The 23,480-nt window shown below is 37.8% G+C and overlaps 2 protein-coding genes across 4 annotated transcripts; one reads left to right on the forward strand and one right to left on the reverse strand.

Moving 5' to 3' along the window:
- Positions 1–9,608: 9,608 nt before the first annotated feature.
- On the reverse strand, positions 9,609–15,325 carry LOC111567331 (BTB/POZ domain-containing protein 1). 2 transcript variants are annotated; one of them, XM_023268372.3, is made up of 8 exons: positions 14,721–15,325; positions 13,863–14,019; positions 12,502–12,607; positions 12,216–12,413; positions 11,855–11,984; positions 11,676–11,763; positions 10,602–10,748; positions 9,609–10,507 (listed from the first exon to the last, which is right to left on the reverse strand). In XM_023268372.3, exons 1-8 carry the CDS (start codon positions 15,143–15,145, stop codon positions 10,349–10,351), a joined length of 1,410 nt encoding a protein of 469 aa, XP_023124140.2. In that variant the 5' UTR covers positions 15,146–15,325; the 3' UTR covers positions 9,609–10,348. The 2 variants fall into 2 exon arrangements, with proteins under 2 accessions (XP_023124140.2, XP_023124139.2); XM_023268371.3 differs by having other exon boundaries at positions 11,855–12,047.
- A 1,762-nt stretch (positions 15,326–17,087) lies between these two features.
- LOC111567348 (transmembrane 6 superfamily member 1) lies at positions 17,088–23,456 on the forward strand. 2 transcript variants are annotated; one of them, XM_055010787.1, is made up of 10 exons: positions 17,088–17,380; positions 17,549–17,652; positions 17,918–18,019; positions 18,115–18,214; positions 18,428–18,510; positions 18,727–18,845; positions 19,924–20,028; positions 20,121–20,213; positions 20,295–20,414; positions 22,141–23,456. In XM_055010787.1, the coding sequence occupies exons 1-10, from the start codon at positions 17,289–17,291 to the stop codon at positions 22,330–22,332; spliced, it is 1,110 nt and encodes a 369-aa protein (XP_054866762.1). In that variant the 5' UTR covers positions 17,088–17,288; the 3' UTR covers positions 22,333–23,456. The 2 variants fall into 2 exon arrangements, with proteins under 2 accessions (XP_054866762.1, XP_054866769.1); XM_055010794.1 differs by lacking the exon at positions 17,088–17,380 and having other exon boundaries at positions 17,943–18,019.
- Positions 23,457–23,480: the final 24 nt, after the last annotated feature.

Raw genomic sequence — 23,480 nt, forward strand, 5'->3', positions numbered from 1 at the left:
ATCATTACCGTCATCTAGTTAGATTAGAGAATGTTCACCTGAGACTGCTGTGTCTGCACATGGCAGCAATGTGATGGACAGATATAAAAATATACCTAAAATGTAGTATTTAGTGGTGTGACACACATAGGCACACAACACAAAGGTTGAGTCAACTTTTACATGTTCTAACTGGCTTCAGGTGTGATTTCTATATTGCCAGCACCTGTTACTTGCCACAGGTGAGTTTAAACGAGCATCACATGCTTGAAATAAAATGATTCGCCCACAGTTTTAAAAGGGTGCCAACAATTTTGTCCAGCTCATTTTTTGAGTTTTGTGTAAAATTATGTAAATTTTGTCTTTTTTCTTCTTCTTCTTGTGTTTTTTTCAATGCACATCGAGGAAATAAACGTGTATACCAAAAACATTTGTAAATGCAACAATTTCTGGGAGAAATGTTGTATTTGCTGGAAAAATTCCAGGGGTGCCAATACTTTCGTCCATGACTGTATTATGTCTGTCCTTTAGGTTGACCACTAACTGCTTGAAAGACTGCCTCTACCTTTCTGTCAGTGTTGGATTATGCTGACATTTTATATATGCATGCATCAGAAACAACTCTTCAGCCATTGGACACTAATTATCACTCTGCATTAGGATTTTTTACTGGTGACAGTTATAATTCTCATCACTGTGAGCTATACGTTAAGGCTGGATGACCCTTCTTCTCTATGTAGCGTGATAGCTACTGGGTTTTAATTATTTATAAGACTGTTGCTGCTTTTTGCTCTCTTACATTACTTCATTAGTGCCTTTTAACATTTGGATTACACTGCAGCTGCTGAGTGTTTTTACTGAGCTTGGAAAATCTAGTTTTGCACCTACAAGCTAGACTAATTTGCAAAAAAATCTAAAGCTAAACTAATTTTTATCCTTTGGGCAATCCAGCATTTTAAATATTTAATCTTTTTCCTCATTTTCCTCAATCCTGCTGCTCCTGTTCTAGTTAATTATTCTTCTTTTTTAAATGTAAATGTTCTAATATTACTTAACTAACTTCTTTCTATTGTTCCTCGAGTTTCTTATTTGTGTGGCTACATCCTTTATTTTTTACTTAGGCTTCCATACCTTGTATCTCATACCTCAATAGTCTGAGTTTAAATAAAGTCACCTTTAGCTCATTAATCAACATTTTAAATCTGTTTAACACTGGAGTGAATAAATATATTTCCCAACATGTCAAGTTATTCTTATAAAAGTCAGCTAAAGCCATGTTAGCAGCAAGGAGGATGAAGCCTGCAGATTTTGTTAATTTCTCTCAGAATTTTTCTCTTGTACCAATAGAGTGATATTTATTGAGTGCATTGCCATAAAATGTGACACTTTATTTACCCCCACAGGACAAACTGTAATCACTTTTGTTTTCCTCTCCTGCAGCTCTGCCACAAGGCAGATGTTTGTGGGTTGACACAAGTGTTAGATTGTCAATATATAACTGCAGGACTTTTTGTAACATAGTTGACAGCTATCATAGTTGACATTTTTGCTGTTTTCAGGCTTAAAATCAACATGATAAGATATTGTAGTACGACTGTCCACACTTGACTCACACACTACTTTATATTAAATAACTCAGAAAGCCTTGGAGTCTGGCCAGTCTTTTCTTCAGGAGGAAATGACATCATGTGGAGCAGGTCATGTGATCTGGAATTAACACACTTCCTTGAGAGGTGTTTTTGTAATGGGGAACTTAGTTGAAAGTGATTTCTTGGACACAGATACAATTTGTTATTTTCCATATAAAATTTGATATATTGCCAAAAAAGAATTATCTGCCATGATTATCTCAACTGAATAAAAAGAACACAATCAAAATAATTTCTGAATCAGCTCATTTTATTATTGTTTAGCTAATTAGAAGGTGGTTGTTATTAAATTGGGACCGTTATTTAGTAGACATTTTAGTGATATCCAGCCATTTTTTATTAAAAACCGAGACACAGAACAACACATCGACACAAAATGACAAAACCGAGACACAAAATGACAAAACTGAGACACAAAATGACAAAAACGAGACACGAAACGACAAAATCGAGATGTGGAGCAGGTCATGTGATTTGGAATTAACACTTCCTTGAGAGGTGTTCATAATGAACATATTAAAAAAAAAACAGTTTTTTTTTACTTTTAAAAAAATGTATGCAAGACATACCCCATTGACTTCAAAAGTCCCTCAAGTATATATTGACCCATTATGAAAACTAAGATAGTGAACAACAGCACATTGATTTAAGCATTTACCTTTAAACACTGCTCCTCACAGAGCTGCTAGATTGGCTTTAAACTGTCTCTGAAATTGTATGTGGTAAGGAATATGAAACGGCTGATATTAACATTTCATGGCTGAATGAGATGCACCCACATCCTTGTGAAACCCTCGGAGGAGACTAGACTCGGTGTAAAATTCACACAGACTAATCAGATTACCACGTTAGTCTGCTTCTTTAAACCACTGACTATCCCTTACTTATTCACTGCATTTGGACTTTTTATTTTTACTACGCTACGAACAAAAAAAAAATCTGCTTTAGCTGAGAATCCAGTGAACCACTTTCTGCAGAGGAGTTCATGAACCTTTCCAGTGACCCCTTTAATCAAACCCATCGCCTGTTTCATTGCGATTAATGCGCTGGTGATGCTTCGTGAGGCTTGGGAGGGTATAAGAGAAGGAAAACAAAAGAGGGAGCCACAGCGACGGGGACCTATGAGAATATTCCCTCAGTCTGGTCTGCCGGCCTGTCAGGCTTCATGTGGCCCGTTTGTGACGATGCAATGTGACAGCAATGGAGACAGTGTGCTGGGGGCCATGTCCTTGATGATGAACTCATCCACTACAATCATCGCTCTGCCCTCTCCCCTTCTAAGTGCACACACACACACACACACACACACACACACATGCATACATACACGTGGGCGCACAATACACCGCAGCCTCGCCAACACACACACACAAACACGCAGACAAACACATCCCCCAGCCCCTGCAGCACTCGCCGACCTACATCTGGTGTTGGAGAGTGCAGGGGCTAAGGTTGGCCCGGGCCAGCCAGCCCCCAGCAGACAGTGCAGAGTGTTCATGTAGCGTGTGACGTGTGTGAATGGCAAAGTATTCATGCTCTGCTCTTTTTTTTGTTGTTGTTGTCGTGTTGAAATAAATGTCCCCAGCTTTTGTTAGGTGCAAACAAAATCTGATTGTCACATGAGCGCCCACGTGCAGATAGTAACCGAGCACTCGTGTAATTAGGAATTAAGAAGAGGCAACTAAAAATTGCTTCTGCGGATCAGTTTTGATAACATCTTGCAACCCTGCTCATCCAACTGTACAGCTCTTTAAGTTAATCATGCAGCTGCTCAGGTCATCCATGTAAAGACGCTGGATTGTGCTGCTGAAGGGAGCTTGTTAGTCTGATTATATCTGGTGGCGTCTCCGCTGGGAAATGGAGGAATGGCTGCAGGAATACTGGGTAATTGGAGAAGTATTCAGATAAAGATAAAGGTTCTGAATACTTCTCCAATTTGAATAAAAGTACCAATACAAAACTGTGAAAATATAGAAGTGTCTTGTTAATAAGCAAATTAAAATGTTGCCAGCAAAATCTGCTCATTATCAAAAGTAAAAGTTAACTTTGGACTGCGGAAAATTGTCCTTCCGTCACCTACATCCAATGCATGAAATTTTTATTCTCTATAAATCCCATCCATCAAATTGTTACTGTTGTATCTGGTCAAAGTAGAGCTAGTTTTTAAGTATTTTATGTGCATTACAGTGGTCAAAGTGCCACTACGAGTACATAAACCTGAGTTTTCACGAGATGATTAATGAGATAGAAGAGGATGGAAGAAGTACTCAGGCCTTGTACTTGAGGAAAAGTACCAATACCAAACTGTAAAAACACTCTCTTACATGTAAAAGTCTTGCATTTTAATTCACTTTAAAACAAACAAAAAAAAAAGGTGCTACTATATTACATCAGAATTAGGGATGTCTGATAATATCAGACCCCCAATATTATCAGTCCGATATTTCTATAAAAATTTAATATCAGTCAATATTGTTATCATTTTTTTGTCTATCATGAAAATCAATAAAATAATGTCTAGATTTTGCCGACATTTTTTCCATAACTTAAGTTGAAGTAGTTTTCTTATTTTGCACAGACAATGTTTACATTCAGAAAGTCTTGTTGCATCTGAGAATGCATCCAATGGGGCATCACGATAAAATGAGGCATGATGTGTTAATTCCACGACAGGAGATATGAGATGTTACCTATAATTAGCTAAATAGCCCACATATGTCGGTGTCGGATGATATCGGAAATTGAGAGTCATGCAGAATGGCATATTTCAAAATAATGTATGTTACTGAATTATGATCATTGATGCATTATTGTGTTCATTACTTTAATGTTGGATCTGGTAAAGGTTTTGTTAGCCTGAGAATTTCAAATTAAGGATCAATAAAAAATGATGCTGGTCTATGTTACTACATCATAATTTATTAGTTGATTTTATTTTGTATTTTAAAACTAAATTTTGCAAAGTAACAAGCATTGTCAATTAAATGTAGTAGAGTAAAAAGAACATCTGCCTTGCCTCTAAATTACAGTGGAGTTGGAAATAATTACAAGTAACTCTAGACTGCTCTTGAGTAAATGTATCATAACTGAGTAGATGTATGTAGTTACTTTCCACCGCTATGAAGTATTTTAAGATTTCTACTGTACCTCAGTTGACCTTTCTGTTGTTGTGATTTTTGTGAGACCACATATGAAAAGTTTAGCAGATTTTTTTTATTTTTTATTTTTATTTGGACAGGACAGCGCATATTAATGAGCATTCAATCTCATAATAGTTTACACAAGGTTGCAGTAAATAAGCCGGATTTAGCACGAGGCTAATTTCCATCCGTTGTCCCAAATGTCTCCTTGGTGGAACTGAAACAAACAGATGTGAAACTGACAAGAGGACCAACTATGCATCACTATCAGGAGCCAAACAGATTAAACTAGTTTTAAAAGTTGACCATATCACCGTTTTTATTTTAATAGAAGGTAATCAGGAACATAAAGTACAGTGTTCTGAAATGTTTACTTCGTTGCAGCATTTCAACCACTGGTAAAACTGTCAGAAGCCTTTCATTTGTTATTAAACTGTCCTGGTTGAACTCCAGAACTAAGACCTTTTCCAAGACCAAGATCCAGTCATTTTCCAAAATATTGCCTCCACTGTTGAGTCCATCTCTATCAGTCAAACCAATTCTTTTTCAGAAGGACAGTATGACATGTCACCTCAATATTCTGAATTAGATTAAGAATCTTCTCTGCAGAAATGATGCTGGGTTGTCAAAAATGCAACATATCATCAGCCACCTTTTCTTTCAGGGAGGAATATTCTTATTTTTTCCGATTCTTCTGCACGTTCGGAAGCTGTAATTAGACTGCAGGAAGTATGAACACCCTGCAGAGCACCTCATCGATCCACTGCTGAAAATTTACATTTTTGAATATTAATGAAGGTCATACTCAAAGGGCACAGACACAATTTGTCTCTGAGTGCAGCAGATGTTCCTTTATTTGAAACCAGTTGCTTAAAGATGTAACATTTTAGTCCTTGCTGGTGGAAAACAACCAGTTAAAAGGAGATACAAATGAGCTTTTTTCAAAAAAGACATTTTAAGAGCACATATATAAATAATACATTTAATAATAGATTTATTTCATTTAGCTACTTTAGATCAGGGTCCTAGTATTGTCCTGCGTTTGTGTCGTTTGTAATTATTTTGTCTCCTTTGTCCATTTTTATATTGCTTTACAACTTCTCTGTCAAAGTTTTTGTCTCTTTTTTGTTTTGTTTCATGTCATTTGTCTCATTTTTTGTCATTTTGTTTCTCGCTTTTGTTGTTTTGAGTCTCATTTTTGTAATATTTTGTCTTATTTTTGTTGGGGTTTTTTTTGTCTTTTTTAAAGTAAATTGCTATATCATTCAGTTCCAGATACCTGTGACTAAACGTTGTGTTCCTTTGTAGACACTCTGTGATCTGGAAGTTGTAATGTGTAAATGATAAACTGAGGCATAATGTTGTTGAAACTGAATTTATTTTCTTAACAAATTTCAGATTCTTCATAATATTTGGTAAAAAGATCGTTCCTTAAATGTGAATATTTTCAGAATGTACTTTTTTGCATTAAAACCAATGAACTATTTGGAGTTGTGGTTATGTATAGGTTAGTATGCTCTGATTTTACTGGTCCACTGGAGATCAAATTGGGCTGAATGTGGAACCTGAACTAAGATGAATTTGACACCCCTGAGTTAAAGTGTTCAAATTGAGGAGGTGGGGGAAAGGAATCTGACATCAACCAGTCTCATATGCAAAACAAAAATAATTTCCTACAGATCATAGGAATATATGCAATTTATTTTTTTTATACAAGAACAAAGCAATCTATCACTATCAGGGAACATGATGTAAATGGTCTAATATTATACAAGATGTTGGTTTGTTGGGCATTTCCTTTCATTTTCATACTGTTTACTTGACTTTATATATCACTAACTGTACTTAGTTTATTATCACATTCTCATATATCCTGTACAAACTCCACAAACCCAGACTCTTGTAAAACTTGGATTTCATACAGTCAGACAAGAAAACTTGTGGCCTTTTTCTTCTTCTTCTCTTCTCGTTTGAACGATGAGAGTGAGAGAACTCACAAGTTAGCGGTTTCAGCTGACATGGACAAAGCTCAACCCCCAGTGATTCAGAGCCTCCAGGCGGGTGGTGATGCTCACCACACGGCCCCATGTACGTATGTGGTAATTAATTAGCCAACTGTCTTACATCATTGGAATACAGATTGCATAACTCCCACTAGCTGGACGAGAAGGGACACACACACACACACACACACACACACACACACACACACACACACACACACACACACACACACACACACACACACACACACACACACACACACACACACTCCCCCATGGCTGCAGGTTAGTGTTGCTGTGAGGTGGTCTGAACACACACCCAGAGCTGCATCTCACATCAGAGCTTCCTGTAGAAGTGTTTTTAAATGGATCGCTGCCACCGAAGATGCGTCATGCTAACTAGCTGTACAGGATATTTAAATAAATGTAAGTGCTGAGATAAATCTGCCCTCACCGAAGCTGGATTTGAGGATGACTGACAGAGTGCAGACTTGGCACAATTCAGCTTTTAGGAACAACTTCATCAGTGGCCTCATGTGGTTTGAATGAATCAAAGAACATTCAAGACAGAACTGAATGCAGCTTTGAATTGAATTATCTTTGAGGGAAACTCCACAAATTTTAACAGCACTTTATATACATGTCTCAGAGAGGAATTCTGCATCTGTGAATTACAGTTGGTTGATGTTTCTCGAGGAAACTGCATGAGTTTGGAAAAAAAAACATCACAGACTGATTTAAATGTTGGCTCTCGACTTGCTCCTTGGGTAAAGTAGGTAACTGCAACATCTCAGGTTTAGAGGATCAAAAAGCAGGCAGTAACAATGCTTCTTATTCATCCACCCCATCTAATAATGTCCACATTAAAGTGATTCATACTGTATGTGAGGGAGCTCCAAGAATACAGATACTTACAGACACATGCTACATTTATAATACATCACTTGGGAGTGAAAAAATCAACCCAAGGTAACAAAAATGAAAGTTATAATACAAAGCAAAAATTAACCTCAGTGTAAACAAGAAAGGTTATTGTGTAAAGCTGATGCCACAGTCAGTAATCCAGTGTTAGGAGTTTAGGCGTTGTGAATTTTTTGGCTGCAGGATTTTCACGGGTGGTGGTTTCTATATATACCACTTTTTTAGGTGTCATAAGACTTACAACTAACCACAGCTGCTGTTGTGATACTGATGGTGCTAAATTCATGTTGTCGTTTAATAGCAGCACTTGAGGTGGGAACGGTATCAGGACATTCCCATATTATATTAGGTTCTTCATAATGTTTTGTAAAAAGATAATTCCTGAAATGTGAACATTTTCAGAACGTACTTTTTTGCACTAGAACAAAGGAAACATTAGGAGTTGTGGTTATTTATTGGCTATTTTGCTGTGATTTTACTGGTCCACTGGAGGTCAAATTGGACTGAATGTGGTCCCTGAACTAAAATGGGTCTGACACCCCTGAGCTACAGAGTAAAAACGAGGATTAAAACTCTTTTTCTGCTTTGCTTCTGATAATAGAAGTCTGCTTCAGAGCCACATGAACACTTCAGTCCTGCACAGTCATATGTCATATGTTGTCAACAACAGCAGAGGCATAAATCCTGTCCCCTGCTGTCAGTGTTGGAGTAGGTAGGCTCAAACCGAGAAAGATGGCCCACTCTGCTATCTGCCCACCTACACACTCACGCAGACAAACAAACAAGACAGCGACACAATCACACATATCAAAAAAATCACAAATCCCCGTCACGCATTTATAATCTAATAATTGTAAGAAACCGTCCACACGATTGAGTTACTCCCCATGAGCTCTGTATTTGCCTATTTGTGAGAAAAACATTCTCCTCCATCCTCCTCTAAGGCGCTTTCATGGAGCTTGAATTTGAATAGTTCCAGTAAAGGCCTTGAAACATTTTTTTTAAAACTGCACAGGTGAGAGCAGAGAGGAGTGATAATATTGAAGACTATTTGTCCTTGTGGTTTTTTGAGCGTTTTGTGTGGTGGGTGGGAGAGAAAAAAAAAGCAGATTTTCTTGGTTCTTTCTCTTTTAAGGGCTGTCTAAGTGGGCAGTCAGCAGGAGAAGCTCTCAGGTCCCAGTGACTCACCTGACAGCCTTCGTGGATCACTCTCCTCATCAAAGCCCACTCACAGCTGTCTAAAGTGGCCTTGTTTCCACCACCTGTCACATATGAATGCGTGGATTATGCAATTTGAGGGCACTTCTTTGTTGAGCTGCAGCTTTCAGTAGACAGCATTTTGCTTTTTCACTGGCGTAATAAGAACAAAAGCAAATCCAACGAGAAATAATCCGGCATTACTGAGATTTGCGTCAGGATTTAGGAGGCTAAAGTGACAATGCTGATTATTTTTCTTGTTTTTAATAATGGTTATGGTCTTATTTCATGGATGAAATACATTGTTAGACTTGATCTTGATCTTCAACTGCAACCTTCCAATACATGCTCCCAGATACAAGAATATTCAAGACTATTTTGAGATATACAATAAGAAAGACCATTTTCATCAGAACCACTGCTTTTATTTTTGATACTTTCAGTAGTTTGCTGGCGATTTTTGTAACAGAATGTTTGTATATTGTTGCTTAATCATTTTGCTTTTGCGTCTGAAGGAAGGCTTCTTCCATTTTTGTGTGACAGAAATATTTTTTCAACCTTATCCTGTCACAACCTCATTCTCTCTGCAGTTGATGGTTCATATCTGGATGTATGGAGTATCTGGCATCACCTAGTGCCAGAAAGAGGAATGGTATAGGCAGTGCATAAATGATCTACCTCCAACTTCATGTGGAGTTTATCAAAGGAAACAATCTAACTTTGGTCTTACTGCATTTTATTGCCAAAAAGCTAAAAATAAACTATCTCTTTTCCATTTATGTCACCATGAAAGTCCTGGAACATTCTTTTTTTTGTGTCCTTGTTTGTTTTTTTACATTTTAATGAAGTGCTAAGCAAAACATGAAGTCATAAATTACAGCATGTACCACTAGCAGGGTTACACAACACACATGGATGCTTAATACAATGCAAAAAAACAATGTACTCAAAGACACCTGATGAATAAATGGTACAGTGCACAATAAAAAAATGCAAATATATTTTTGATAAATGCATCAGCAAAAACTGACAAAGAAAAAGTGAATTGGCATTGATGGACAGATGGAAGCTGTCTCTGTAGTTTCACATGTGCAGAACAAACTCCTACACTGGCAGGCAGCTCACTGATAACAACACAGACAGACAGTATTTAGATCATTTACAAGTGATGATACAATTTATGCTCAAAAAGCTTCTTTTTTTTTTTGGACTACGGAGCTGTGATTTTTACCACAACTCCGGCTGTTTCCACATTCCAGATCATGTCTCCACACCACTATTGTATAGACAGATACTCACATACAGCATACACACACACACACACACACACACTCAGTCAAACACACACATTCATTATTCCAAGGGATCATGAGGCACTACGTAAACCTCTAACACTCCAGTCTTCCCAGCAGTCTGAGGTCTCCCTGGTTCAGTGTACCTGTGTGACACTGAGTTCAGTTTAGTTGTAGTAGATGATCTCTGGTATCTGACCGTCCTCCACTGATGTACCGTTGTTATTTCCAGGTGAGCTAAAAAAGAAAAACGTGGTCTTGCTGCCTGTTGCGGATTCCTGGGTCACTTTCTTCAACCCTTTTGTGCCATAATGTGAGTCTGGGCCCTGAGTTGTGAAAGTAAAAACAGGCTATGTGTTAATCCAAAACCTACAAGTTTCAATTTAGAAGATTTATCACGCGCAGTAAGTTGAGACAGACCTTTAAGGTGGCACATGCAGTGTAGCTGACATTAGGTAGGATCTCCACAGGCTCTTTAAACATCACTCGGAAGGTGTTTGCTGTGCCGTCGCAGCTGAAACCTGTGTCATTCTGCCCCAGAGTAATGCGTTTGTCGCTCTCTATGATCTGCAGAACAGGAAAAAGTCTTCACTGAAAGGTGCAAAGCAAAAATCCATTTCATAATTATAACGATGTCAAACACAACGAGCAGTTTAAGAGTTCATCTGTTTGGTGGTGAGTTTCGTGGTTGGCAGCTGGAAGTGTTGATTGCCTCTGAAATCCTTGAGCTGAGCAGCACTTGAAATTATTTTCTCAATTAAGCATTTCTATGAGCATTTTTGCAAGTGCATTACAACATTTGGTAACATGGAGAAGGGAAATGAAGGGCAAAGGCTGGAGGGATTCAACGCAACAAAAAGCTGCCTCTAGAGCCAGTCAGGTCTTTCTTTCTCTTGATTCCCAAAAGAATAAAACCGGCCATCCATTCAGAATTCCAGTTAGAAAAATCGGGGTATCATGCTTGCTTTGTGACAAAGAATGAGGAGACGTGAGGGATGATATGTTAAAAAGGTCCCTGAAAAAGGTCCGTCCATATTGGAACTGTGGGGACGATCCCTACACCAGAAGCTGCTATTTATCATTGTGAGAACTTAAAGTGCTCAAGTGGGAAATGCACGACACCTTCAACTAAAAAATGACACTGTGTGTTTACCATTTAGTAAGTCCAGTTGTCAAACCTTTTTTTTCTCCTATCTTAACAAAATTTATCAAAACCTGTATCAGCACTGTTTTTTGCTTCTTTTTTTTTTGTTTTTACTACGGAGTATTTTTAAATCAGACTGTTTAAAATATAGTCTTGCAGTTTTGTACCTTTTTAGGCATAAATTGCTGTTTGTACTAATAATTGTACCATTGTTCAAATGTGAACAATTTTGGTTACTGAGAAAAAATATTCACATTTCATTTTTTTTTTTTAAAAAGATGATCTCATGTCTGACCAAAAAGCCTAAATATCAACTGCTGATGATATTAGCAGATGATGTGAGCAGTTACCTGTATGTTGACCTGATAGTCAGTGGGTCCGTGTATTGACCCATATAAGCCAAACCCCACTATGGATATTCTTCTATTAACATTGAATCTACAGGGGAACAAACAGAGAAAAAGAAAATGAGGAAAATGAAACTGTAAGTCAGTTTGTTGTATTTAACGCTAAACCTCCGTCATCTCACCTGATTCTGTCGCTGGTACCACTGTACCCCCATCGACTCTCAACCTGCTGGAATCTATTAATGCTGCACTCCTCCCCCCTGAGGCAGCAGCGAGGCCTGTCAATGTAGTCGACCCGTGGTTTGGGGTTTACTGTAAAGTGTAAAAACAGATTTACCACCTCCCGATCGAACAATATTCCAGACTGGGCAGGCCCTGTTGCACAAGAAAGAATATCAAACTGGTTTCTGTGGTTTGAGTTGTATGGACATCAGGAACATGATGAATATGCGTTGTAATGTCTGAACTAGACAGAACAGTGTAGAAAAGAAAAATGCACCACAGCAGCATGACAGACAATTTGTATTTCTGTGATACACTTACCAGCAGCAAACTCTTCAACAGTCATGAGTGGGAAGCGGATGAGCGGCAGGGCTTTTCCCAGAACCTTCTGTTTGTTCTCGGATGTTGGGGGAAGCTGTTGTCTGTAACACTCGGCTTCTGCCCAGCGTACCACCGCTCCAAACAGACGGTTCTCCCTGATGCTGAGAGTGTCTCTTTCTAACACGGCACATAAGGTGTCTACACATACAGATACACAACATATCAACCATTACACACACAAACAACCTGTACAGAATTAAATATACGGTGAAGAAGACTCACGTACCGAGGTCAATATCAGTAAAGCCCTCTGCGTTTATTGCGTCTGCAGTGCTTTTGTCTATGGTGTCTAAGCAGAGACTGGCAAGTTGAGGCTCATCAAATAACCTTGCCTGTAGTGAAAGCACAAAAGAAATCATTCAAGCATCTACTAGTAAATTTTGATCTTGCATGTGTTGAAGGAGGGTTGCTGCATTTAAAAACATCAAGCAACAACAAGCAAAACATGTTGGGTGAAACAAAATGATTACTGCAAACATTGTCAATACGACCTGAACTGTGAAATCCCAAACTTAAATCTGACAAATCAGGGTTTTGGTGAAAACACTGGAGAAAACATTAGAATTATAATTAGGCAAGTAATGGCATTAACCAATAGGAAAACACTGCTGGAAATATGGGTTGGTTTAGGTGGGTTATGGACATCTATTCTTTGTGTCACAGTGATGGACAAGAAGAAAGGCATTTTTATGGAGAGTGGCCTGAAGGCATGGCAACCAGCAGCAGAAAAAAATGCTGAACCCAAAGAAATGGCAACATAAACCAAAAATAGAACAGCTAATGTAATAAAAATCCACCCGTCGATGGCTGGAAGATGGTCTGGTGTGGACACAAAGAGAGAAAAACAGCTTCATCCTCCAATAAAAGTGCTGCAATCAGACAGGTGGAAAGAGCAACGCTGAATTTCTATATATTTTTTCACATATTGTTCCCCGGAGGATGTGATTAAAAATCCAAAACAATCTGATACTGAAACCTTGTATTTCTGCCCTGCAGTAAAGAAATCTGTGTTTTCATAAGGTTTTCTTATTGGTCTGTGAATGATCTGACATTTAACCAGCATTTCTAAAAAGACATGTTGCTGTCAAATGTTAAGGACTTGAGCTTTACATTAAATATGTTAAATTAAATGAAATTAGTAACTTAAACCACTGTACATACTGCACACTTTACATTTCAGATGCTATTCATCACATCTGTAAACTTATCTGCACCTATTTATGTCATTTGCACATCTAAGCACACTTTCATTTGCACATTTCTGTATCACTTTTGTATATTCTGTAAACTTTTTCTTTCTATATTATATTTTCCATATTCTTATTTTATTCTATTTTATTTTATTGTATGTTACCTTCACTCTATACCTGACCCTAATATTCTGTGTTGTCTTGTTGTTTATCCCCTTGTTGAAAATCCAGCTGCTCTAACGACAGAATTTCCCTCTATGGATTAAAAAAGTCTAAGTCTAACTTGCATAAAGTAACATTTAAGGCAACAAACCAAATGTACAATTCACACTGTTCACTGCTATTTAGTTTTAATGTCCAGCATGCACTACATACAGTCGAGGCGGCTGAAAATAACCTGAGTGAGAAGCATGAATGCGTTGTCGGCTCTGAGGTGCTTAGTGAGGAACTCGACACAGTGACCCTCCAGCGCGGGGACAGCATATTTCTTAGCTGTGTACAAAGTCGTCATCACAGTCTCTGGACCAATGTGGACCTCGTCAGAATACAGGAACCTGTAGAGAGGAAAACAGGCAAATGAACAATGTGTACAGTTAGATTCCAGGTTGTTATGCAGTATAAATTCTGAACAAGTAAGCCACTGCTTTTTAGGATGACAAATCTTAAAACGTGACATGAATCTGCAGCATGTAGGTGGTGTTAAACCTTGATCTGTCAGTTAGCTTGACTTACTACCAACAGAGATGTTTTACTTCTATTGTTAAATGACAAAACATGTTTCTTTGTATATATTCTATAATGAGGCATCTGTTTAAAATAGTTTTCTGGATTTGAATAATTAAAAGGCTATGCAGCTTTAAAAACTTGTGTAAATGGGATTTTGAGCTTTCAATACTGATCAATCTCTTCATTCTTTTCAAAATTAATCAGTTAATCGTTTGGCCTATACATTTTTTATTGTTCTATATGACAAACAGTCAAAATATCCATCTAAATATCATACTATACCAAGAACAGCAACAAATCCTTACTAAACAAGCTGGAATATTTGCCTAAAAATAACTTCAAAGATGTCCTGACTATAATAAACGTTGCTGCTTGTTTTTTTTTTCTGTTGCTACTGAAAAGGCCCACAACACATTGCACTTTTGACCTGGGAGTGTGTACCGATATGTACTGTTAAATGTATTCACTGATGCTGGAGGTTCACATAACCTCCCGGAAATTAGGTTGGCGTGGGGACAACCGGTCATACCTGAGCAGGGCCAGGAAGGCAGCCGGCTCCACATCAGGCAGCTCTATCTCGGCCGACGTCGTGGCCATTCCTCCGTTAAACATCGCATCAAAGACAGCACTGCCGGCGGCCAGGACGAATTTGTGGGCCGGTATCCTCTGGGCCTGCCTGCCTTTTCCTACTATGAACCTGACGTCGCTGAGCAGCTCGTTGTTGAACAAGAAGGCGAAACGCTCCTTCAGGGAGCTCTTCGTCGCCTGCCAGTTGTACATGGGCTCCCGGTGGAGACCGAGGACGGGCGGGGAGGCGGACGGCGGAGGACCGGAGGCTGGCACGTTGGAGAGCGCCGCTGCGGCTCCACACTGAGCCGAGTTGGAAGCTGCCTCCTGACCGTCATGGTTTGACGCCAACCCGCCGCCGCCGCCGCCGCTGCTCCCGGTCGCCATAACGACACAATTTAGTGTTTAATTGTTCTATTCCTACACAAAAAACCGACCCGTTAACGACACACGAACGAGCACCGACTGTAACGTCTGTGTTGTTGTTCATTTACGTTGTATCCATCGCTGCGGACGCCATCACTCAGGTTTAGCTACCTGCTAGCTGCTGTCGCTGCAGAAATGACGCAGGCGCACTTCCCCCAAAACACTTTTTCCCCCTTTAAACTTTATTGTTCAATTCAAGCGCAACAAACAAACAAGACGATAGATAGATAGATAGATAGATAGATAGATAGATAGATAGATAGATAGATAGATAGATAGATAGATAGATAGATAGATAGATAGATAGATAGATAGATAGATAGATAGATAGATAGATAGATAGATAGATAGATAGATTATTCAGCAGCTTACATATAACAACAGAAATAACAAACAGACCAGACAGGCAGGTTAGTACCATTAACATTAAAGGTTAGTATATACTCTGAAAAACTTGCTGCACAATACTATAAAAACATTTCAAATTTTAAAATCTAAAAATCTAATCAAAGGTCAATTTGCAGTGTTTACACATTTCAAAGCACCACGATTTAAAGTGATTTAAAGTGACTTTGACAGGTAGTAAGACAACAATTGTGTAAAACCACATAAGATGCATGACATTTTACAATCACATCGGTCCTAATGTGATCCTGACAGAGAACCCCTCTTGACCAAGTGCTGTAAATTGGCAATGACTAGGAAAAAGGCTTCATTATTATTATTTTTACTTTATTTTATTGATACCATTTTTAACATTCGAAGGCTCTGGATAAAATACAGAAATCTTCAAAAGTTTTATTAGAAATAAAAAACATTTGCTATCTACCACATTACAAAAATACGCTTTTAAAATAAAATGCATTAAAAAAAAATTTGAATGTTCAAGATAAAATACACCAATAAAAAATATCATCTTGATAGTTATGAAAACAAAACTTTGTTTCATCCCACAGCATGCCTACTTCATTCATTTATCTTTTACATTTTTACATTTTTTTAAATAATATTTAAAAAAATATTTTAAGGTATTTTAAGACACGAAAACAAACCTTTGCTGCCTACCACATTACCCTTAAATATTTCTAACTGCCAGTTTGCTTTTCTGTTGTTTAATAAGATGCACTGTAACTGTATAGCCATAGTAATCCAGTGAGCTGTTAAAAAAAAACCAAAAATAACCATTAAATAGTTAATTTATTACTATTATTGTTGTGAATGTGGGTAGGGAAAATACACAATTTAAACTTTTATCATGAAGCAGCACAGTCTTCATTAGGTTTCTTTAAAATAAAAAATAAAAATCAGTTGCTACATAAATAATTCCATTGTCTGAATGAAAAAGATATGAGTATTTAGATGTTTGATAACATTCATATAAATCCTGTTTTTTCAGTGATGTATTTATAAATCACAGAATAAGATATGCACATATACAATACAGTAATTATAAATGTACTAAAATGCAATATGAATTAATAATTTATTAAGTACTAGTATATCTTTTTAATATCACCTGTATTGCCTTTGGTAGTGCCCATTTAATCATTATTATTTGTAGTAGTAGTAGTACTAGTAGTATGTACTGTATGTATTTTTAAAAGCCTTTACACCCTGCTTGAAGTTTTCCAATCGACCACTGGATGTCAGTGTGTGTGCAGTTTCACCAAAATAACGACAAACCACCTGCATGTTCTATTTATAGTTGATAATAATGAAAAACAAATAAATCCTAATTATGCTGAGCTCCACAGTGCGCTGGTCTGTTAAATAACGCTGCGGTATCAGATCTCCATGGTGATAATGAACAGCTGTGCGTGTGCGTGTGTGTGTGTGTGTGTGTGTGTGTGTGTGTGTGTGTGTGTGTGTGTGTGTGTGTGTGTGTGTAGGTAGGATGTAGAGAAAGAGGGAGTGGAAGCGAGAAAGACCAGAAGGACAAGACAGAGCATGCAGGAGCTGAATTCCAAGTTTGTGTCTTGTTTACTTTTGTCACTTTCCATTTCTTCAGCTATGACTCGCAGACTGAACATGAGGATATTTTGCAGCTGATTTACTATAAATTATCAGTCATCGAACAAGTTAAATCGCTCGGATCTGGTCCACAATGAGCGCGTCTGCAGGTACAGGGGTGTTTGTGCTCTCCCTCATGTCCATCCCCATCTGCTATTTATTCAACTCCCTCGTTTACAACAACAGGTGAGTCACAAGTCTTTTTTTTTTTTATTCTGGATGTCTAAATCTTTTTTCCACAAGCAGAGGAGCTTCATTTAAAAAAATATTTGTCTTTTTTTTGTTGAAAGACATGCATTCATTCAACCTTTACTTAAAGCTGGACGAGTCATTCATATGCATTTTTACATTTAGTGCTGAAGCTTTCTTCTTCGCTGGGTGCTCAACAGTCCTCATCTTGGTCATTTCTGCTCGTTTTATGCTCAAGAAGAAGACTCCAGGAGATCCTCTTTTCTATGGTATGCATTTTGAAAAAAAAATATACATCCAATAATGAGCTAGGAATAATATTACAACAGAAATACGTATATTCACAATCTTTTGCAGATGTATGCATGTGTTTGTGTGATGATTTGTTGATAAAACCTTGTAGAGATAGTATATTAAAAAGTGACACACCATATTCTGTTTGCATAATTAGTTTTTCTCATAATAATAATCTGCATATCTAAAGTCTTTTCTTTGTTTAAATACTAAATTGAAATACATCGTGCATCTGTGCAGTGTACGCTCTGTATGCATTCCTCAGTGTGGTGAATCTGATCATTGGCCTGGAGCAGGACAACATCATTGATGGATTTGTGACGTTTTATCTCAAAGAGGCAAGTTCTGTGTACACTTTTTGAATGGCCTATATGTTGTTTTCCTCATATATTTTTTAAATTTTTTTTACTGATAAATCTGCCATGTGTTTCAGGCAGATCCACATATTAATACAGCACATGGGCACATGATCTCCTACTGGGATGGCTGTGTGCACTATCTCATGTATCTGCTGATGATCGCTGCAATCACATGGGGGTGAGAGCTGAACCATATGCACCAGTAAATATGGAAAGATATGTCTCCCTTACACTATTTTATTCAAATGTGATATTCATGACAAGTCTGAAACTATCTAATAATATACACAAGTTCACAGAATTACGCATCTATCTGTATATGTCTCGAGTCTTTGGAAGTATAATGTGTTCATCTGGCTTTGACAATGGCAGTGTTACGTGATTTGCACAGGGACAGTTACCGAGCAATCGGACTCTACTGGGTGGGATCCTTTCTCATGCGTGCCATAGTCTACATTCTTGGGAATGCTGTGGGTAAGTACACTAAAAATAATGGGATGCTTTTAGATGGCTTGTATAGGGGAGCCCATGTCACCCTACAGCACTTCCCCTGAGAGTACAATAATAATCCAGGCCTTTGTTTTGTTTGTTTATGAGGATTGACGACATTGTAAATACATCTAGTTTCAGCATTTTGGTGTGTAGTTTCCCACAGCAACATACATGTTATCTCATTCTGTTTTTTCCCAGGAAAATATGGGACCCAAGTCAGCCCCCTCTTCATCCTCCACATGCTGTATATCTCAGTGTCTGTGTGGGCATGCTTCCGCATCTTTAGTCAACCCTCTGCAAGGGACGTTCAGATAACAGTAAGAGTCTTCACTGTCAAAGCATATCATTGAAAATACCTGCATGCAGCTTTAAACACCTGCATGAATAGAACCCCATCACTGATTCCTCATCAGGTGTCCCTGAGATGATTTCTGCTCAATATTTAGCAGATATACCAACATTACAGCAGCTGTAGAGCCAATGAGTGGCCCAGGGTGACCACCTCAGTCTAAAGCCTGGCCATCCCTCTGGCCTCCTCCTTTAGTAGTGAAGCCTGTTGGAGGGCCACACATAGAATGGAAGTTATATCATAACCCTAATGAAAGTTAGATTGTATTATCAATAATATAAAAAACATAACTTCGAAGAAATATTCCATTTTTTTTAATTAATTGAGAGCTGCATAAAAGAGCCTGTTATGTATTAGTCCTATTGCCTGCACAAGCAAATGACCAGAGTAAATGACTAAAAAAATTAGCCTCCAGTGATTTGCTATGCAGAAACAAAAAACAGTTTCTGTACCACCTCATTTTATTGTAATTATAATGTAATTGTAATATTCTCTGCCTTGCTCCCAATATAAAATTCTCTAGTTACAAGAAATACAAAATATAGAGAATATTTTACAAGCGCCTTATTCTGTTCATGCATTTGGCTGTATATTTATAAGGAGTACAGAATCTATGTCTAATTATTTTTGTTCCTGTCATCACGTTAATAAATGTTCAAACAGTGAGCCTTTCCTACTAAGATATACTCTGATTATGTTTTGCTGAGCTGCAATTATGTCAAAACATCCCCAACAGCTACAGTACAGTTAGCTATAAAATCGGCAGATACGTCTGTAACAGTATCTGCTTCAGTTTGATTTTAGTCGTGTACAAACAGTATGTCAAACAAATATTGGTGTTGTGGTTTTCTGCAATATGCAGATAATTCATCCACATATAAAACTTGTCTTGCTGTGTAGAATAACATAGCTGAGTGGAGATACTTGAGGTTATACTGTATATACCTGGCAGATTTAAGTGATAAGGATCCATTTTGATCATATGACAAATATATTGATGAAAATGATGCATAGTTTGCAGCTCAGCATGTAATTGTTGTTGTTAGAACATTCAGGAGACTCCGAGGGCAGGTTTGCTCCACAGACCTCTGGACTTACTCTTCATCATCTACCTCATCCCAGCGCTGGCTTTCTGCATCTTCAGAGGCCTGGTAAGAAACTCTACTGTTCAATCACCTGCTCAGCGCACACACTGATTTTATAATGCAGAGTGCCTCTTTATTTCAAACTGTTTGTGTTTGAGGTTGTTCTGGACTGTTCCAGCAAATGGTGTCAGGACTACACACAGCAGTATGAGCCTTATTTGAAAGACCCCTCAGCATATCCTAAAGTACAGGTAACTAAGTGATGCCAAAACTTTATCCTAATGCTGTTGTCAGGCAGATATCTGAAGCAGTAAACTGTGTCTGTTTGCCAGATGCTGGTGAGCATGCTGTATTCGGGCCCGTACTACATCATTACTCTGTATGGGCTGTTGGTTCCAGGATGTGAGTGGATGCCGGACCTGACTCTTGTCCACTCTGGAGCGTTGGCACAGGTACGTACTGCAGGTCATTGCTGACTCTCAGCTTGTGACCAGGCGTTTGTAGGGAAAGAACCTGCACACCTGCACAGGGAAATAAATGCAAATACAAATTTAAAGCCCACAGATGTTGGAACACCTTGCTAATGTTGACATTTCTCACTTGTTCAAACTTGTTAAGCAGAAAAGGTCTGTAGTTTTACCATTCCCTCATTGCAGTTTTAAGTTTTTATCTTCTTGGTTCTCAACTTGCATTTGCAAATGCTTTTACATTTAATGTTTGCTGTGTGTGATTATATCTTTGACTAAAACTAGGAGTCAAAAAACCTATTTAGATTTCAGAAATAGAATTTTTCATGTATATAACTGTTCTAAAGGGCAACATTTTATCTAGTAAACCCAACCTATAAATCATATCCTAAATTTTGACACAACCATTAATATCTAACCCTCTTAATAAATACAGTTATTGCTGAGTTCAGTTAACCAGACCTTGTAGTGGTTTTACATTACTTACAGTCACACAGATTTCTTTCATATGGAAGAGGTCTGTGTGAAATCATTTGTTTTCCTGCATGACATGATCATTCCAGGTGCATTAGGCAACGCTAGACTGAGAGCGATCATCTGGACATGTCAAGGCTGCTCACCAACTTTCTCTCTCTGTTCAATTAAATATTCGTCACTGTCAAACATCAGCGGCTCTGCATTAGTCCAGCAAACAGTACATCTATTTAAGTCTAAAAGTGGAAACTGCAGAGTGGTGGGAGCAGCTAGTGCACCGGTCACATCTCCTCCCAACAAAGAAGCTATTGTGTTTGAGCTGCAAGCTGGTGCGTCACTCATCAGCGGGATAAGGGCAGAAGCTGACTTCAGACTAAGAGGAATGGTGGTATTGGTGGTATTCACTTAAATGTCAGCTGTTCTGCCAGGCTATAAATAGGAGGGCTGATGCTCTGGCAGCCTTGGTTGCTATGAAACATGTCGTGTGTCTTTTTTTCAGCAACTTTCTCTGAAAAGGTAATTGGCAGGAGTCTGTTAGACTGAAACTTATTTGAGGATGAGTGGTGATGCCAGAATTTGTCCAGGTTTTATGTGTCATCAGTCCATTGAAGAGATAATTAAATCTCAAACAACTGTTATCTGACATCAATTTGTTGGTTTCCTGTAGTTATTCTTCCATTTGAGCTGTAGATCAGATTTCCCTTTAGATTCGTAGTTTTACATGGACGTTTAACACAATAATACAGAGAGAAATCTGTTTATATAAAATTATCTTGTTACACCAGAAGGATGCGCATCTCTATGACATAATTCATTTTTAGTTAGAGAAACAATCATTGTGGCAAACTACCAAATGTTTTACTGAAAAATACAACACTTCAAGACAAACAAAAAAAATTCTACTAAACATCATGCATTGACATCTGAGGATTTATCTTTCCTTCATGAATAAGGATCCTTGTAGGAAACTTCACTAAGACACTGAAACTAAAAACAGATCAAATAAATCTCTTGCACATAATAAAAGATAAATTTGATGTATTTATTTCAAATACTAGTAAGACAGCATCATCATGCAGGTGTTACATCAGGAGCACAAAATAGCTTAAAATATGTGTAATCTTTCTGAGCAAGTGCTATACGAAGATAATGTTCCTGCCAGTGTGAATGCTAACTGCGAAGCTTTTAGTCATCACTGTCATTTTCCATTTTTTCCCCGATTTGCTTCACTTCACAGGCTCAGTTCTCTCATATCGGTGCATCTCTTCACACACGTACGCCGTTCTCGTACAGAGTTCCTGCTGGCATCCAGCCGGTGTTCTTGCTGGTCAATGTGCTGTACACTCTGGTGCCTCAGGCTCTGTGTTACCGCTGCTGCACCAGGCCTGCCTTCTTCCTCAGGCCGCCGTTGGAGAAGAAGAAAGAATAGCACAGAGTGTTAGGGAGAGAAAAAGAATGCCACAGATGTCGAGGATGCCTACATAAAAGGCTGAAGCACTTGCTAAGTCCTGCTCTGTGTTTGCAGTTATTAGCAGTTGCTATTTTGAGAGATGGAGCTGCCACCTATAACCTTAATGAGAGCTAAGTGGAGGTGTTGGAAGCACGACAAAGCAAACAGAGCTTGTGTCTTCTGGCATTTATCGTCTGTTGCTTCTTTACAAATGTGAACATAAATTTATAAAATAAATAAAGCGTGTTTGTGTGAGTGTAAAGCAACAGTAAGCACAGGAAAGCACCCAGTGTTTATAATAGTGCTCTAGATACTTGTCTATGAAAATGAAACTACTTGACAATACTTGTTCTTATATTTTTGCTAAGCTTTTTGGTTACAAAAACAGCTTCCTTGTTGGCACTGAGGTTTCTCTGTGGATTGACAAATAAAAAAACAATTCCAGTGTCTGTGTATATAGGCAGTATTTTTACATAATAGCAAATATTAAACCATTTAATGGCCTTTAGTAAACAAAAATTGTATGAACTTTTCACATTCATAATAAGTTCCGAATAAAAATTGAAAGGTACGAGCCACACTGAAAAAATACAGATTATTTTTCATATAATTTCTGTTGTTTTATTTTTGGCAATCTCAAACAAATTTTAATTTCACTGTCACTATTATCGTTGGCTTTACCGTAAAAATAATTAGAAAGTGTACAGTCCTAGCACAAAATTAAAAACAGGAAGAAAAACATTTTTGATGGTCTATATTTCATAATATATATTGGAAATATTTTTTCTGGTATTTCACTGCGGATTATAAAGAAGAAATTCCTTTTGTAAGTATCTACACTGAATTTGTAATAAACTTAGAACTTTTATGTTGAATGTATCCTATAATGGTACTTTTGGAAATATTTAGAAGCTATGCTTGTGATTGTAGTAACCTGATATCAGAATAAGACTTTTTCGATCATTTTCTCAGTCTACACTGTGTTGTATTTCATCACTAAAAAAATTATACACAAATGTGGAAATGTATATTTGATGTAAGATTGTAAAGATGTAAATGAAAATAAATGGATTAAATTGAATAGAAAATGGGCGTAAGATGCAGCTACCCTTGTTGGCCCTTGTAAT

The sequence above is a fragment of the Amphiprion ocellaris genome, chromosome 1 (assembly GCF_022539595.1).
Source record: "Amphiprion ocellaris isolate individual 3 ecotype Okinawa chromosome 1, ASM2253959v1, whole genome shotgun sequence".
In the NCBI taxonomy this organism is placed as follows: Eukaryota; Metazoa; Chordata; class Actinopteri; family Pomacentridae; genus Amphiprion; species Amphiprion ocellaris.

Excerpts from the sequence above, each read along its gene's own strand:
- LOC111567331 (XM_023268371.3), bottom strand. The coding sequence starts at position 15,145 with ATGGCGACCGGGAGCAGCGGCGGCGGCGGCGGCGGGTTGGCGTCAAAC. Across the intron at positions 12,414-12,501 it reads CTTTACTGATATTGACCTCG|ACACCTTATGTGCCGTGTTA; the intron begins GTACGTGAGTCT and ends CTGTATGTGTAG. Across the intron at positions 10,508-10,601 it reads CTGCATGTGCCACCTTAAAG|GGCCCAGACTCACATTATGG; the intron begins GTCTGTCTCAAC and ends TTCACAACTCAG.
- LOC111567348 (XM_055010787.1), top strand. The coding sequence starts at position 17,289 with ATGAGCGCGTCTGCAGGTACAGGGGTGTTTGTGCTCTCCCTCATGTCC. Across the intron at positions 18,511-18,726 it reads CATTCTTGGGAATGCTGTGG|GAAAATATGGGACCCAAGTC; the intron begins GTAAGTACACTA and ends GTTTTTTCCCAG. Across the intron at positions 18,846-19,923 it reads CAAGGGACGTTCAGATAACA|AACATTCAGGAGACTCCGAG; the intron begins GTAAGAGTCTTC and ends TGTTGTTGTTAG.